Source organism: Microtus pennsylvanicus, chromosome 11 (genome assembly GCF_037038515.1).
Source record: "Microtus pennsylvanicus isolate mMicPen1 chromosome 11, mMicPen1.hap1, whole genome shotgun sequence".
NCBI classification, from domain to species: domain Eukaryota; kingdom Metazoa; phylum Chordata; class Mammalia; order Rodentia; family Cricetidae; genus Microtus; species Microtus pennsylvanicus.
Genome location: NC_134589.1, coordinates 76024994 through 76043334, shown reverse-complemented (window position 1 = coordinate 76043334; position 18341 = coordinate 76024994). Strand labels below are relative to the sequence as shown.

The 18341-nt window shown below is 43.6% G+C and overlaps 1 protein-coding gene across 6 annotated transcripts in view; it reads left to right on the top strand.

Annotated features, from left to right (window-relative positions):
• Ebf1 (EBF transcription factor 1) overlaps positions 1-18341 on the top strand; it is a 385736-nt gene that overhangs the window by 267091 nt on the left and 100304 nt on the right. For 4 of the 6 annotated variants that reach the window (XM_075992867.1, XM_075992865.1, XM_075992870.1 and 1 more), the window contains exon 8: positions 106-247. In XM_075992867.1, the coding sequence (XP_075848982.1) occupies positions 106-247 (142 nt within the window). The remainder of the gene's footprint in view (positions 1-105; positions 248-18341) is intronic. The other 2 variants (XM_075992868.1, XM_075992866.1) reach the window with 1 other exon arrangement.

The following is an 18341-nucleotide window of genomic DNA, read 5'->3' as shown; positions in this document are numbered from 1 at the left end:
TATGCAATTTTCTTCAGCTCCCAGCTGTTATTTATTTAACTTGAGTTTATTTCCCACCATGCTTTTATATGAAAATGCTCATTCATTTTCCTCTCCCGTCTCCAGGTCGTGGTGTCTACCACCGTCAACGTGGACGGCCATGTCCTGGCAGTCTCCGATAACATGTTCGTTCACAATAATTCCAAGCACGGGCGGAGGGCTAGGAGGCTTGACCCCTCGGAAGGTACGCCCTCTTATCTGGAACATGGTAGGCGACTCATTTTCATTGGTTGGCATTGCTACTTTGAACTGTGACTTTGTGTGCTTTCTTCCTTCCACTCCACCGCATTTCCTATTGTTATAAGGCTTAGAGTTTCCGAACACCTATGCTGCGCTTTGGCACTTTGACCCTGCAAAATAAGAAGCTAAGGATTTAAAGGCAGGGGTCTATCTTTTAAGCACATTCTTTTTGGTTGCGTGACTGACTGTATCTCTTGGAATGCTGGTACCTCTTACTTTCAGCTTGGGAAGAGAGAGAGAGATCTGGATCAAGAAGCTCCCATTTGAGGGCAGGATTAAAAAGGGCCAATCCATAGGTGAATGGGGAAGACATCCAAACCTTACAGTGCACCTGTTGATTCATCTGGAGAGCTGCTTCAGAGTCAAGGGCAGCTAAGCTATTCCTTCTGCTGTGGAACTCAGGGCAAATGTCCCCTCTCAGGCCTTTAGTTCTCTAGACTAACAACTCCCTCTTCATCATCATGCGACGTAGCCTGCTTTCTGCAGTGGTCAGTTTAGCCAGGGAGAAATCACTACCACTAAAGACTGTGGGAAATCAGTGGTTACCTGTGAGGCAACTAGAGCAAGCAGACAAAAACAGTTCAAGGAAAGGGTGTGTTACTCAAAGGGAATCTGAATTAGTTTGGGTGTGTGTCTGAATAACTCGCTTGAGTGTCTAGGCAATGAATTCCCCTTTCTATCAGCCCAAGAGTCTACTACATACCAACCAACGATAGAACTTTCTCTGATCTCAAATGAAAGTCAACCTGCTCCTCTCGCTCCAGCACCCCTCCTTTGCCACGTCAGCAGGATTCTTTTGAGAACACGACCGTACAAATTATCATGTGATAGCCTGACTTTTACGGTGGCACACAAGCCACATGACATAATTCATAAGGTAAAAACCTCCCTTTCCTGCCAGCATCCCAATTTAATAAACACACACCCTTGTCATCATTTTTGCCTGTTTTTTTTTCCACCTGTGCTTGAGGAATGCACAAACAGTACATTTCATTAATTAGCCCGATGTTATACTCTTAGAAGGCATTTCCCCCCACACCCAGTTTTATAGTCTTTCAAAAGTAAACCATCATCGTTCAAAAGCTGAGGCTTTATGTTTCATTAGTGCCAAGATGGATGGATATTACTTTTTCAGGAGGCCATTTGAAACACCTGCTCATGATCCCTTCCCTAGCCCCATTTCTGTACTTAAAATTATTCTGATCCTCACTTTACGGTAATGGTGCCTCCTTCATACCCTTGAAGTCACTGAAGACGCCATGTGACTAGAGGTGCTTAGGTGGGAGGAAGAAGGAACACTTGATACATAATCAGCAGGCACAGTATGGAGAGCCTGGAGTGGGGACCACAGTTGTTGCTTTGACTCTCGACTGGTTGGTTGCAATGGGAGCTATCTGATCTGCAGACAGACTTAACAGTGAGTTGGAGGTCTGCAGCTCATGGTTTCAGGGAAAGCTCTAAGCACAGCTCCCATACATACTTCCCATCTTCCCATACCTAGCTCCCATGTTTTGTTTTTTCCCATAAGAAGTGAGGAGGAGGCTGGCAGGAAAGCTCAGTCAATAAAGTATTCACTCTAAAGAACCTGCTTTCAGCCCTTGGCACCCACATGAAAAAGTCAAGTCTAGTCTGGTAACACACTTATGATTCATTTTCTGGGGAAGCAGAGATGAGCAAGTCTCAGGGACCCACTGGACATGCAGCCTAGCCCTACTTGGTGGGTTTCAGGCCAACAAAAAGACATTGTCTCAAAAAACACAGGTGGCACCTGTAAAACTATACCCCAGGTTGTCCTATGGCTGCAAATACACATGTAAAGACACACACACATGCACTCACATACACCCTTATACACACACACACACACACACACACACACACACACACACACACACCAGCACAGGTAGGAACACGTGCACACAAATTAGTACAAGTGAAGGGAAATTTTCAATGGAAGTGGAACAAACTCAGGCACATTACTTATCCCTGCACAAAATATCCCAAAGCAAGCAAGCAAACAGTCACCAGTTAGGAAGGATGCTTCCAAAGGTTGGACGTCAGTGACATTGTTTTGCCAGGTGATGCAGAGAACAAAGTCTTGAAGTAAGCACTAGCAATCCCAAATTCACTTCTTCATCTTACTCTGGCCTTTCTCTGACCCTTGGTTTTCTTCGTGATAAAATGAAGTTGGTTATCTGTTAGGAATAAAACAATAGATCTCTGCTTTGGGAGGAAGTGGGCTGGGTGAAGGTAGTGAAGACTGCTTAGTGTATGCCCTTCTGCCCCAGCACTAACCAGCATCTCTAGAGGGAGCATGGGACCAGATGGTTCAATTTGGCAAGAATTAAAACTCTACTACTTTTTGGCCAGGTAGTGGTGTTGTACACCTTTAATCCCAGCATTCAGAGGCAGAATCTGGCAGATCTCTGTGAGTTCAAGACCAGCCTGGTTTACAGAGTGAGTTCCATGACAGCCAATGCTGTTACATAAAGAAACCCTGTTTCAAAAAAAAAAAAACCCCAAACCAAAAAACCTCTCCTACTAATAACTAATTTTTATCATTCAATGACTAATAATTAGTATTTAAGCAGAGCAGGGAGGAGAGCAAGGGGAAAAGACACTGAGGAAGAGTACTGCCCATGCTAACCACTGTGGTCTCTTCTCTTAGCTCAAATGCTCCCTCAGTATGGATACGTATTAATGTAATTAATGTAGCAGCTGGAACATCATCTTATCCCCAGGAAGAAGGAAAATACTTTCTTCTGCTTTGTTTACCAGTCCACATTTCACTGCATATCAATGGTTAGCTATTACTGCAGAGCCCACCATGCCCTATGTCCTTCACCCTCATCAAACCCTTTCTTTACTTCCTTCTAGGGGAAGGAAAGGGTAGACGTGTCCAGATCTTGAGTAATGGCACGGCAGCAGTGTAGAAATCTGATTTTCTACAAAGTAGCCATAGATAACCTCCCACTCACTTAGACACTTCAAACGCATGCTTACTTATCTCCTCGGCCAAGGGGGACTACTGAATTCTCTTCTTGGTGATGTGTGGACCTACATTCTAATTCATGTTGGTTTGGGAGATGATACTTCTTTCATTGAAGAATCCTATTTAAAATGCCTTGCTTAAGGCTCACGCCCCCGTCAGCCCGTGCTTCCGTTTATCCATGGCCACCCTTACTTCCCACAGCTTGTCTTCACCCCTTGAGACCTGTAGAGTCATCGGCATTCAAGGCCCTTTCCCTCCTCATTTACAGGTAGCCCGGATTATTTTGAGTAACTCTGCCCATCTCTACTTATATCCTGTTTGTCAGACACTGGGAGGAAAGTCCCTTTTGTGGCTTGTCTTTCTACATTTCTAGAAAAGAAATCATGGTTTACATTCATGCCCCGTCTTCCTCACACAGCCCAAGCACTTGGAGCTCCTAGGCTCAGAATTAATGTCTCTGGATTTCAAATCTGAGGGATGACAAAGGCAGATTTATTTCCGAGAATCTTGCGTGATCCAAAGGGGCTGGAACTTGGAACACTGTAGCTCATGGTAATTGCCCCCCTCCCTCCCATTTTTCTCTCCATTCATAAATACTAAGATTTTCTTTGGCTGGATATTTATGGGCACATTTATCGATGATGCTTTCTGAAGCAGTGGCTTTATGGAAGACGTGCAGTTGCGGAGGGAGGCAGCGTCACATGTAACGGCTCTCGGGGTTCTCATTTCTACAGAACCACGGGGTTGGGACCAAGGGACCTGAATCGTGCCCACCCGTGGTCATGTGAACCATTGGTATATATGTGTGTGCCTCATCTTACAGTCAAGTCACTCAAGCAAATTTGTGGGGACCGTGCACGAGAGTGCTTGAAAGGGTTTCGGGAATGCTGTTATTGTCACTGTGGCCCATCTCGAGTTTCAGGTTCTATTTACTTGAATTTAAGGCCAATTGTGGCATCAGTTTCTCTATTTCTTTCCCCCGTGGCAGAATGCTGTGTCCTCACAACGCTAGAGTGCAGAGACCCTGTCAGCTTGCATGCGCTAACACTTTATTATCTAATGATCTAATATGCAACAAGGCAGAGTGCCTGTGCTCATCATCCTGACACAGAATGCCGGGAGAAGTGACTAAATTACTTTATGTACCATTAGCGCTAGCAGCTATGGTGAACTCACCGGCAGCATTTATGCAAATGTCTGTGAATACACTCTAGTGGCTTTGTCAGGGAGCTGTCTGACAAGCAGTTTAAATGCTCATTTTTAGGATATATATATATATATATATATATAAAATTTGGACATGTATATGTTTTTCCTCCCTTTTTTGTTCCTTTCCTTTTGGAGGCTCTTGGAGATCTTACATCCTGTGTGACAACCGAGAAAAGCAGAACAGATTAGAGAACTCCTATCTGTGGGGTCTTTTCGAGGGGTAGGGTCAAGCCTCTGTTCTGGTGGTATTTTTACATATAGGGCTTAAAGACTACAAGAGCAACAACAATAAAAACCCAGCTCTTACAGTTTTGTGTATTTTTGAGGAAAAATATGGAGATATTGAGTTTTTCCTAAAAGACATTTTAATGATCATGAGTTATGACCTGAGGTCCTATGTTCTTCTGTGGCTCAAACAGAGATTCAAAACAAAAACAAAACCAAAAATAAAACTTACTTTTTAAGAATGGAAAGTGATGAATATTTAGCTTCTGTGGGCATCTGATACGAATGAAGTAAGTTTCCCTTCAAAGTAGTTGCAAAGATATGAAACATGAACATGGCAGAATCCCAAAATAAGAAATCAAAACAAAAGTGGGCTTTAGCTAAACTGCAAATATTTTGGAGAACAAATAATGAAGAGAGGCTCACTGAGCTTTGTCCCCAGTTGTAATTCTTGCTTCAGAAGAACTGGCCACCACCAGCCAGTTCTGACCTTTTGGTCCCATCTCTGGACAATATGGTATTACTCCGGCTCCTTGGGGTATGACCTTCTTAAAGTCTCTTGTTTCAGGCCGGGCAGTTTTTACTTATGTTGCTTGCCCCAGAGTGTTCAGCTTCATTGAGTTCCCTCTGCCCAGCTGCATTTAAATTTGTTGTGGCCCTGTGCAAAAAGATGATTTGAGGGTAGAGAGTTACCCCAATTGGAGAAATCAAAAAATGAAACAAAAGTGTGATTGAGCCTTGGGGAGTATAGGAGAATTCACAGGCCTTGAAAAGTAGTTAGAAAGATCCAGTTATCTGGCTGGGGAACTGGAATCTAGTCCTGACTCCAGCTTTAACTAGTCTTGTGACTTTGGGTAGGTCTCTTTGCTTATGTGGACTTCAGCTGCTTATTTGCCCAAAGGGAGCTTAGTTGGGTCATTTCTTAAACTTCTACAATGCTCCAAACTAAAACCACTAACATGTCCATGAGTAAGGTATATAAGACGTGGATTTCAAATGGTTTGCTTGTTAACGTCTACCGGATACCACTTCACCATCTACAGCAGCATATGCAGACATGGTCCTGGTCTTGATGGAGTTATTATATAAATGAGAGAGACAAGAAACAAAATCAACAACTATGTAATTATAGCAGAGCATAGGAGACTAGACAAAAAAATTGTTAGGGGTCACTTTTAGGAATTTCTCATTTATGTGCAAACTTGAGAAACTTATACAAAGAAAAGGACTAGTAGGTGCAAAGGTGTTCAGCTTAGGTGACTTGGAAAAAAGGCTGCCAGGGGCTGCAAGGGACCCACACAGCCCTAAACTGGCTGGTCAAGCCTTGGCCTTGGGCAATTTTGAGGCAGTATGGAGGTTCAACAGGGCTTTGATGAACTCAGTGTCAATTATGTGGCTTCTTTCTGTCTCCTGAAAGCCTCAGGCAAGATGGGCAGAGTTGCTTATAACTTCTCTCTTCTCTGCTGGCTTTGGAGCTCACCAGGGAGTTGGCTGCGCCTTGGAGCTGTCTCCCTGATTACTTCTTAATCCATCAGGAGTGCGAGTGTTTGATACAGACAGCCCAGCATTTTGACTGTTCTTTTTCCAGATGGTTTTGTTTTTTGAATTTACTTTCTCCTAAGTTGCATAGAAGGAATTTCCCTCTTGACTTCGTTGTGAAGTTAGAGACCTTTGCCTTTCAAAGGAAGGACTGCAGCATTTTTGACCAACAAGATATATATATTGCTTACCACCTGCCCCCCCCGAAAAAGAAACTTAAATCTTTGAATCAGTAAAAATGAAGTAAAATGATTGAGAAAAATATACCCTCTCAAGTCAGTAACTTATACAAAATCACAAGACTAAGTAGAAGTGGCCCTGAGATTTGATCTCACGTTTTCCTAACTGTATGAATTTGTTTGCTGAGCCCCTTTATTCAAAAGCAGAGTGCTCCAGGTATCCACTGTAAAGATGAGGAAACCAGGGTGAAGAAGAATAAGACATTTTCCCAGAGTCATATAGCATCTAAGTTGTAGATCTAGGGTTCAAATCTTCTATACCTTGACTCTGGAGTCTGTGCTCTCAGTTGGTATCTACGTAATGATGATAAATTATTTTTAATCTCCTATTCGATTGCAACGATTTTATTTTCTTCAATTTAAGGCCTTTGTGCTGCTATCTTAAATTTTTCTAAAATTAGCCTAGAGCATGCATTTCTTAAGAGAAGGAGACACACACACACAGAGAGAGATAGAGAGAGAGTTTCCCTTACAGTTGGTTTTCCTTCATAGCTCCCTTTTCCAGTGGCAAGAAAACAGTCTGTTAGTCAAACTTTAAAAACACTGACTCGTTTTGATTTCTGGTTTAGTATAAGCTAGTATGTATAAATGTGTGTGCACATGTGCCCATGCAGAGGACATATATGATCACTTGGCTGGCCAGAAGAGGCCATCAGAATCCTTGGAACTGGGCTTACAGGTGGTAGTGACCTGACTCCTGACTGAGTGCTGGCACTGGAACTGGAGTCCTCTAGAGTCCCCTCTCCATCCCTTGATGCATTTTGTTTGCAAGCTGACAAGAAGGTTCACACGACCTTATTCACAGAGATGTTCTGACTTCTCTGTCTCTAAGTCACCTGTGGTCCATATGAAGTGGGAGAAAGGAGACCATGAGAAAACCATGAGATGGTCAGGAAACTGTATGATTAGGAAACTTCATGCTAGGTTCAATATTGGAAACTGATAGGCTCAAAGCTTTCTTAACAGAGTCTCTGGGCCAACCGGTCAACTGTGGGAGATTTCCAGTATTTATTATGTTGTTGGATCTAATAATAAATAAGCCATACTTATTTTAATAAGCTCATTGTGATATTTTTATTGGGGGTAGGGTGGGGGAGGGTTCTGTTTTGCTTTGGCCAGAAATGAAGAAAATTTGTCTGTTGTTGTCTTGTTGCTATGTATTTGCCCAGTCATGTAGCCCAGTTCCAGTTGTGTTCATTTGTATAGTGCGTGGCTCAAAACTGGGACCCTCTCTGTTGCATTTGACAGGAGCCCCCTCTTACACAAGAATTCAAAAGGATTCAGTCAGTGGCAATATGCAAATTTATGTTTTATTCTCTTCCTAAGCCCCTATTTATAACGTGATACATAGGAGAGACGACCTAGTAGTTGGATTTGAAGTTATTTTTTAAAGATTCATTTTATTTTAATTATGTTGCTTTCTTAATGCATGCGTTTCTGTATGTGGGTATGTGCACATGAGTTTGGGTGCCTGAGAAGGCCAAAGACTCCAGGCTACTCTGGAGCTAAAGTTCTGTGTAGCTGTGAGCTGCCTGATGTGGGTGCTGAGAACTGAACTCAGGTCCTCTGCAAGAGCCGTGTATGCTCTGAGCAAGTGAACTGTCTCTCCAGCCTCTGCTTTTTGTCTTTATTTTTTCAGTTACACTTACAGAAATATGTGAGGTGAAGCGCTCTGCTGCTGTCACGCACGGCTTTGAGGGTGCACTTCGGTTTCTCTGGGCCTTTGTCCCCGTCACCTTTAACTGGAGGTTTGGTAGAGCCCTTCATGCTCTGATGAGCCTGTGAGAACGTTTCTTCTTGAGGAACTACACACCGTTTTGGGGGTTGGCTACCCAAATGCTGAGGTGACAGTTCTTCTGCAGCTAGACCTACAGGCTAGCTGGCATGGCTGATATGACAAGCTTTAGGCGCAGTGAGAGATACTATCTCAAGGGAATAAGGCAGAGTGATAGAGGAAAAAAAATACCCAATGTCTTCCTTGGGCATTCATGTACATACATACAGGCATGTATATCTGAGTGCATAGTGCTCATCTAAGCGTGCACACGCATGCGCGTACACACACACACACACACACACACACACACACACACAAACAGAAACCAAGGTCTCATTATACAGCACAGGCCAGCCTGAAACTTATAATCCACTGGCCCCTTCCTCTGAGTTCTGGAGTCACAGGTATATATCAACATGCATGTCTTAAGATATTCTAAAAGAGTTACACTCTTATCTTCATTTGTAAGGAAACAAAAATTACAACTATTACTTCAAGATCATGATTTCGTAGACATTACTGCAGGGCAAGACCAAACTTACAGAAACTGTTAGATGATCCAAATAAAAACCACAGTTAAATAAAATCAAGTAAATAATTGCTTAGGTGATACTAGAACAGAACAAAATCATGACTGAAGTTCAAATCATGCTGTTAGAAAGGGCTTTAAAGATTGAAAAAAAAAATTCGTTCAGCTTACCAGGAAACATGTAAGACTCTGGGAAATATTTATTTTCCCTTTTCCTAAATAGATACTGGTTTGTTGATGTTGGTTTTGTTTGTTTGTTTAAAGAAAGCCCTTTAGATTGACTTTACCATCGCGGTAGACTTATTGTCCCAAAAAGCTTTTAAAAAATCCCAAACTTCTCCCAAGCTGTTAAGTCTATTTTATTTTTAAACAAGCAATGTCTGCATGTCAGAAAGCAGAGAGGGACCTGAGTCAGGAGCCTGCAGAGGCCGGGTCCGCCCAGGCAGCCCATTATGATAATGCTCCCAGAACCAGCTGAACACTGCGCGGAGCTGACACGGTGTCCTCAAGGGCAGCATCACCCATCAATTTCTGAGATGGGATTTGAGTTCAAATGACAGAAAGAGCAGCAATTCTGTTGAAGTTGATGTTTGGGGGAAGGGTGGGGAAGGCAAGGCAGGAACCAGCAAGGCCTAAAAGGCAGGAAGTCCTGGGACCTCCGGAAGCTGGTGGCTCTGTTTTTCTCATCTGGCTGCTACCTTCCCTTCTAACTTTAACATCTGTCAGCGAGACCCACCTGGGTCCTTGCATGATTAGAGCCTTCTTCATGGGGCGGGGTAAGGCTGTGTGGGGGTTAGTGATACTAATTTTAACTCCCAAGAGAATGGGGTACCAGCTGCCAGAATAGAGGCTGGCTCAGCCCAGGAAACAAGACTCCGCGCGGCCTCTTATCCATGGAGGAAGCACATTGCGGGTATAGTGGCAATTGTTTGTTTGGTTTTTGTCCTTTGGAGACAAGGCCTCACTTAGTTCAGGCTGCCCTCAAACTCACTCCCTAGCCAAAGCTGGCCTTGAACTCCTCGTTCCTCTTGCCCTTACCTCCTAGATGCGATCATGGGCATGAGCTGCCTGACTTTGTAAAGGCCGTTATTAATGCCGGCTGGGAGAATGCTCAACTTTTAACCCACCCACTTCATTCTTCCCCAGGGTAGTACCTTAGGCGACTGCTCTTTTGCTTCTCAGCCAGTCCTTTATCTGGCCAACAAATATTTATTGGCTCTCTGCCTACTATATTAGACTGGAGGGGTGCCGCGGTGACAAAGCAGGGGCAGGCATTAACATTGGGAGGCACGCAGAGCCATGCATATGCTAATTCATAGACAGGAAATAATGGGAACTAGAATGGTTTAAATGGCATTGGTGAAAGGGGCTGTGAAAGAGAAATACAGACCCCTAAGAAGGCTTAATGCAAGGGACACCCAGTCAAGTCTGAGCAGTCATTTTAATTTTAAATGAGTCTCAGGCCTTATTGAAGTAAAGAGAAAAACATCAGGCAGAGATATGGTGTTCCACTCACTTGAGGCCAGACCCCCAGAAATTTAAGGGGGTAGGGTTAAATGGAAAGGTAGCCTAGGTCTAAGAATTGTTTCTAAGGAGTAAATTTGGAATTTTTACATGGGTCAGTTTCTCTTTTTGGTTAAACATAGAAGTCCGTTGTCTCCTATTGATCTTGTGATTAATGCTACCGGTAGTCTGGTAGATTGCACATGACAGATTCAGACCTGTGCCTCCAGGGATGCTGGCTTCGCTGTTGAGAGAGCACTCATGATACATCAGGTCCAGTGATGAGTGTTTTGGGAAAAAAAAAAAATTAATGCTTCTGACAGCCAGGGGAGGGCAGTGCAGTTCCTATGTCCACTTAAAAACAAGGGAAACTGAGGCCAAATGTTAAAGGATTTTTGAACAAAGAGTTGAGTTTGTTTCTGCAACCGTTAGACTTCCAAGATGCTGACACTGGGGTCATGGCTACTGTTCTTTCCCACTGTTCAGTCAATGCTACTCTCTCTACACACTGGACTTCAGAGGTGGACAGAGTCTCTTGCTATTTGAGCCCGTAACATAAAACTTGCTCCAGTTGAAGCAGATTGACGACATTACTCAAAGGCAAACTGAAAAGCCAGGCCTATGCTCAATCCCAAGGGTGAGTTACTTGGCTCAAGGAGTGATACCTGGGAAGGCGCTTTTCTGGGTTAAGATAAAAACTCCTGGTATCACGTCTCACTATCGGGCACCCCATCTCCTGCTCCCTGGGCCAGTATCGCAACCTGAAATACTCAGTGGACAGAAATGAAACTTTATAGAATTTGGGTGAGCATCACCATTATCAGATGCAGGATTTTAGCAACCTTGCACGGGGGGCAAGGGGGGCAGTCGGAGGATTGTAGGACTGGGTGACTTCACTGCCAACTTGCAGGTTGGCAGGAAGATGATCCAGCCATTAAAATCCTTCTGCAACATATGTGCGGGCCAGTCATAGCAGAAGCTCTCATGTGGGAACCAGACCAGACAGGCATCAGGGCAGGAAGAAAAAGAGAAACACAAAAGTCACACTCTCTAGACCATGAGGACACAAATAGACCTGCATCCACTGAACACAGTTCTGATCACTAAACATGAAAGCAGAACTTTATCCCAATCTGTGCAATTGATCGATATTTTATACATGAGCGCATGTTCTTATGCATCTGGCTCATTTGAGTGTTGTAAATGGCAAGACCCCAGGTGTTGGAAGCCGCATTCTTTATCTGCATGCGGTTCTTGTCTAGAATGACATGGGAACAGGGACAGGGAGGGTTCCTGTTTGAGAGGCCAGCACACCAGTCTCTCCTGCTGACCTTAGGACAAAGTAATAAGATACCATGATAGGCACCTTTGTAAAACATGAGTGGGTAGCAACACAGTTTGGTCATTGTTTAGAAGGTCATTAAGGTGCACATGTGTCTTATAAATTGAGAATTTTCTTCCCTTTCTCTTCCTCATATTCCTTTCTCTTCCCCTTTCCCCTCTTCCTCCTTTTCCTCCTCTTCTCTTGACAGTATTGGAGATCAAACCCAGGGCCTTGAGCCTGCTAGGCAAGAACCCCACCACTGAGCCTGACCCCCAACTCTTTGGTTTTGATTCTTTCTTCTGTTGGAGCATGGCGGGGGGAAGCCGGAGCCCACTGAGCCTGCTTGGGCTCCACCAGCAGCATGTGGCTCATGACTTGTGGGAGGGTGGACAAAGCCAGCCTTACTGTGCTTTCTCAGTCCTCGAGAGAGAAGGAAACTGCATCCTTGGTAAACCCTGATGCTGGCCGGGCCATGCAACCCACAGCATTCTTCCAGGAACTGTCACGTGTAGTGAAGCTGTACAGTCAGGCCCTCAAGTTCTTCTGCCTTTTAGCATTGGCAAGCTCCTGGTGGGCCTTTCTGATTTGGTTAGTCTGTGGAACTCAATCCTTGTTGGAAAAAAAAAAGTTGGTGGAAATAGAACTATCTTTGAGGTAGTGTGTCAGGTTAATCTCTATGTTAATAATGTTTTAGAATTTTCTTCATGAAAAATTCTCTAACAAAGATAATCAAAACACATGCTGTCCAGATTTCAAATGAAGGTGGAGGGATACTGCTCTGTACTTTGTAAATTCTTCACAGGGCTGGTATCCCTTGTATTAGGTGTAGAAATTCAGGGAATGGTTAGTGGCCCAACTTGTAACAATAGAGATGTTTCTAAGCCTGGAATCTTGGCAGGATTTTCAATGTTACTGTGTTTAAATTGGCGCCTGTGATATTATGCAAGGATGTCGTTTTCTGAACTTGGAAATAGAAAAAGGAAATAGAGAGATTTTACTATAGTTCATATGTGGGTCTGTGTCTTAAGGGGGAAATAACTTTACTTGGAAAGAGAGTAGTAACACTCTGTAAAGTTAATAAATATCCACCCTCTGTAATGGGCACAAGAAATTACACAACTAAGATTTTATGGAACTTCAGCTGTATTTATAGGATCAAAGTGATTATTTTAGCCAAACAGGACAGATATTTCAGATAAGCACTAAAACTGGAAGGGATGTTTGGTGTCATCAGCCAAAGCAGACTTTGAAACTCTCAAGTAGGAATATCTCTGAGCTGCAGCTTCCTCATCTATACAGTAGAATAATCTCTGCTTGCCCACTGCTCAAGGTTAATATTAATGGCAGAGACCTTGGAGCACTAACAGGGTTCAAATCACCAGGCAGTCAGCGCCAGCTACTGTCATCGTCCGTCAGTGTGCTAATGGGCGAGGTTCCTGCCTGTGTAAGATGTGTTAGCTGGTCAGGTTGTTTAACACATTTAGGTATATGCTCCCTCCTCTCTGCATACATGCATACATACATGCGTGTGTGTGCACAGGGCTGTGTATACGCAGACATCAAGTTTAAATTCAAGAAGAGTGAGAAGTGACACATGAATAAAAACAATAGAAGGACTTGAGAACAACTTAAAATTTCTAGACTCTGCTAGAAGCCATCAGCTTCATGCAGACGGTGGGTCTTTTCAGTGAAGAACTGTTGGACCATGGGAAAGCAAGTGGCTTCACTTTCCTGAGGAAGAAACGCCAGGAACATTTGAAGACTGGGGACTTGTAGGGTTGTCAGCACTGTCTGCATTTGCATTTATTCGTGCCCCCATCTTCATGAGATGAATCTTTTCCCTCATCTTTCTTATCCCACCTCACAACTATTCCCTCCTTACTCTATACCTAAATTAGTTCATTTAAATTCACCGCAGCCTCATGAAGTGGGATTTTTAATAACTATCATCCCCAATTAAAATGGCAGAAGCCGAGCGTTAGGAAAAGAGATTTGCACCCACCCGGTGGTAAAAAGTAAAGCTGACCCAGGACCTGAGACCTCTGGATCCACACCAGTGTTGCATCTGAGCCCTGTGCTACCTCTAGAGTTGGATGGGGCAGTCAGTGAGATTCAATTGGTGAGAGCTGACATCTGACTGAGGACCATGTAGCTTTAGGAAGCACCTGGATCTTGAACACAATCATCAGGCAGTAGACACAAATTGGAAAAGGCAAATAGCTTGGCTTTCTTCACAGTTCTAACAGGACAGTCTAGATCATGAGTAGGCATGGAGGAAATTGAGTCAATACCTCATAAAGCTTCCATAGAAGTGGAATTCCCACTCCCCTTTGCTCATCCCGTACAGATAAGTTTCATGATCCACATTTCTGTGCTTGTGACGTCATGGATCATCACCACGGAAACATCTGTGTTGTAACAAATGCTGGCGCACAGCACCACTGGCCATGTTAGGGAGGAGAGGAAACTGGCTCAGCATGATAAGGCTCTCCATCGTGAATGTTCCCTCCAACTCGCTTGCCACGGCAGCTGTACTTGCGGAGAGAAATACAAACGGAGTTATTTGCAAAAGCAAAAAGCATGGCCTGTGCCTTATTAAAAGTTGGGCAGGGTTGATTTTGAAACGCAGCTCACATACAAAACATGGGCTCCTTAAAAAGTCACTGTCTGTGCTATCTTGCATGATGACAGTGGAAATCCTTCAGCATTCTTCTGCCCAAGTGTTTCTACAAAAACTGTATGTCTACGAAAGAAGGCAAGCTAGGGAGCTCCCGCGGTGCCTGGGGAGGGTGGGTGGGGATGTTAGGCAGAACCAGAGGCAGCGATGGCTAGAGTTTGCATTTATTGTTTGATGAGTCAGTGGCAGCATTAGTCACTGCAGAAACGAACACCCAAGGATTGGTCCCCGACTTGGGGAGGTTTTCTATGCTCTGTGCACTGGGGGATCATGAGTGGAATCTAGTCTTCAGCCCTATGTTTGACATAATGTTGGAAACTAGCAAGAGGGAGGCAGAGTAGGTGGGAGGGGTGGTCGATGAGGGGCACAGAGAAGAACAAAGGAAAATGACACATGCGTGTGAAAATGCCCCAGGGAATCTCATTACTTTATTTACTAACTTGTGTTAGAATTCAGGTAGAATTTCGTTGCTGACAAAAATAAGATTGTATATAAAAATATGGATCCAAATTAAAGAGCTGCCAGTGTGGGACCTATATGCTCAAAGGACAGCAGTTTTGCCAAATCTAACAGCGTCTCTTCCGTGTTATATTTACTCCCTGCCCGGTCCCATGAGGGCTTGCTTCGTAGTCTTTCTCAGTAGGATTTGAAAGCATCACTCCCAGAAGATCTTCTGGAATATGCATGCAGCTCTGATTACCAATTACAGGCTCAAGCATCTAAAGTTGGTCCCAAGACCCATGCTGTCCAGTAGAGCCTTGTGAAGATGAAGGGGGTCTACCAGTGTGCCATCTGGTAGCTCCTTACCTCTGGCAATAGAACTAAGTTAGGAATTGTCCTTATTAATTTGTTAAACATTGAATAAGTTGTTTGTGGACAGTGGCTCCTGCCTTGGGCAAAGCAAGTTAAAAACATGCAGGGTAGACTCTGGGACTATGTATGTGCACACGTCCATGTTCTAAGACTAGAACTTTTATCAACTGAAGAAATCAAAGAGTCTTGTATGAGGTGTTTACCCACACATTCCCACCAGCACACTGAAGTCTAGGTGGGAGGTTTCACTGCTCTCTGCTGCCCAGCTGTTCAGTCCAGGGAACTACTTAGATATAATAGCAATGCCCGTATATGGAGTGGCTGACATTATTTAATATTGTGCCGAGTCACACCATTTGTGATGGTGTTGCGCCCCTGTGGGAAAGGATAAATGGGATGTCCACAGATGGGTGCTAGAATACTCAGTCTCCTCCTCTTTAGGGCCATGCCCATCACAGGTTGTTGTCTGTCATAGTTTTCATCATAAACACATTACACACGTCTACTGCTCATGTGTCTATAAACATATGGTTAGAAAGGTTATGAAAGGTCTCCTATTCATGCAACTTAGCCATGAATCCAGCAGGCTTTGCTTGGGAAGCTTGTCACAGCTCTTCTCCACTAGGTCCTTTGTCACTGCTAGTAATTCCAGAGCCACTCTCCAGGCGTTGCCTCTTGGCGGTGCCCTGGCCTCCATCCCCGCAGCCTCCATAATCTGGCTCGTCCAGTTGAGAGCATCATTGGCCACTGCTTCAGAGGTTCTATGCAGGGAGCACCAACGGAGCCCAGCTTGTTTTATTCAAGATTAAATTGCAAACTGCAGCCTCCCCCAGGCCTCACTCCAATAAGAATGTTGCTTGAGAAACATACAAAACGTAACAGAAATGACAGTAAAAATTGTAGCAGCTAATTTGTTAAGAGAGAGAGAGAGAGAGAGAGAGAGAGAGAGAGAGAGAGAGAGAGAGAGACTACTACTAACCGTCTTGTAATGAGGGAGGAGGGAGAACAAAGCCCCGGTGACTGTCGTCTGCCTGAGTCATCCATTCAATGTTATATATCTTCTGCGCTCGGAGTCACATTTTTGTGGCAAGGCTGCCACATCTTATCCCCCCTTTCTGCTCTTCCATGCCAATGTCGCCAAACATACCTAGGATGACAGTGCGCTGAATAAACCCTCAAATTCAGTAAAAAGAAGAAACCCTGGGACAAAAACAAAGAGTAGATTCAACACACTTTTGAACGTTTTAGTACAGTTTTTAGTGTGAACGGAGCCAGACTAATCCAATGTTAAATCACCTGCATGCAAACTCTCTTTTCCCTGCCCTCCGAGTCCTGCTCCCAAACACCAGGAAGCTAAAAATTCATATTCAGACAAGAAAAGGCAGGCCTTGGTGAACAGATGGAGTGGAGTTGAGCATAAAGGTTTAATCCTATCAGGCCGATTCCTGTATGGCCATCTGGATAATCCCACACACACATTCAAGTCCTGTTAAAAATACGACTCCAGCCAAGATTAATGTCACAGATTTTCCAACGGACATGTTCATATTTGACTTTATGATTTTCCAGGCTCAGGAAGATTGCTTGGGAATAAAGACTACTGTATTCCTTGAAGAAGTAGTTACATGATTTTATTGTTGTTGTTGTTAAATCAGAAAATGGTTTCCCCTTCTCTTAATGTCGGGTGTCGGTTTGAGGGAGGTGGTTTCCACTTCTTCGCTTTCCTTCCTTTGCTTTCTCCAACTTTTCTTACGTCAGGGTAATTAGGAGAAGAGGGGGAAATTAATTTTGTGCAGAATAATTCCCCTTGTTGGGAAAAAAAAGAATTATTTACTCATTGTGTCATCAGAGGCAAGCGGTTTCACTATTTCTGCAACAAATACCACAATTGGCTCCATGAATTATTCATTCGGAGGGTTCGCCTCCCCTCCATGACTATTCCCCCCTATTACTTAGCGATGGAGTGGCTGACAATCACAGAACAAGGGAAGGAAAGAGAAAGCTCGTGGCCACGTTTGCCTTTCTCTGGTTCAGAATTAGAATTTGTGCATTTTAATTTCAGGTCTTACGTGTGAAATGCAAGTTGGTATGCAGTGTATTCCTCCCTCCCTGAGTCACAAAACTCGGAGCTTCTGTGTGTATTTAACAAACAATTTTTGTATATTATGAAACAATGCTATGTTGCCTGTCATTAAATCCAAAAGCCTTCGACAATCTTTCAAGTGCAATTTAGAAGTTATAGGCACACATCAAAATGTCAAGATTTTTTTCTCCCACAGCTAAATTGTTAAACAGCCCTGAAGAGTGAACACGAATAGTTGTGGTTCTCAGAGAGGCAGACTCAGAAATCCAGAAACACCTGCCCTGGAATGTTCCAGCATATAATTGTGACCACATTTATGCCCTTCTCTTGCTCAGGTGCCGTGTCCACCAATGGCTAAGGTATTTAAAAATTTCAGAGGAAATTAGGAAACCAAAATAAACAGGAAGTAGAGAGGCCATGGGCTGGGTCTGTAATTGACAGGTGGCATCATTTGGAACATAGCTGTCATTTCTTGACGTGGAAGATAACCATCCTCCTGTCTCTGTAGGGACAGTCTTTGGAGCAATGTTTCCATCTAGTGACTGGGAGGTTTTTTTTTTTTCTTCTTTCCTCCTTTTCATTGAGAACCATTAATGCTGTCAGAGCAAAGGGCTTTTCTGCCAGATGAAGTCACTTTGGGATAAAGGATGCAAAGCGCTTGAAAGTCTCAATTTCCTCATCTAATATTTAATAGGTTTAATTGCATCTGGTATTGAGAAATCTCTATATCATGGCTTACATTTCTCATTAATGTGACAAACACCACAGAGAGAGAGAGAGGGAGAGAGAGAGAGAGAGAGAGAGAGAGAGAGAGAGAGAGAGAGAGAGAGAGAGAGAGAGAGGAGAAGATGGACAGCGAGAGACTCTTGTATATAAAATACTGTAATTCTTTGCAAGGTACCACCTAGATATTTTGCTAGACAAAGCGATAAATGCAGATCAATAGCAAAATAAGACATACTCTAATAACTGACAAAATACTTAGCTACACCGTGCAGTTAGAGAGGACTGTGAGAGCAAGCAGAAGTTAGGTACCTCCTTCAAACAGCATGTGTTACACACTGCTACAGTTTCGGTGAAAAGGCTGTCACATCTGGTTACTTACTAACAGAATTTGTTTGTTATGAATTGGGGGGAGGCATCTGTGGGAGT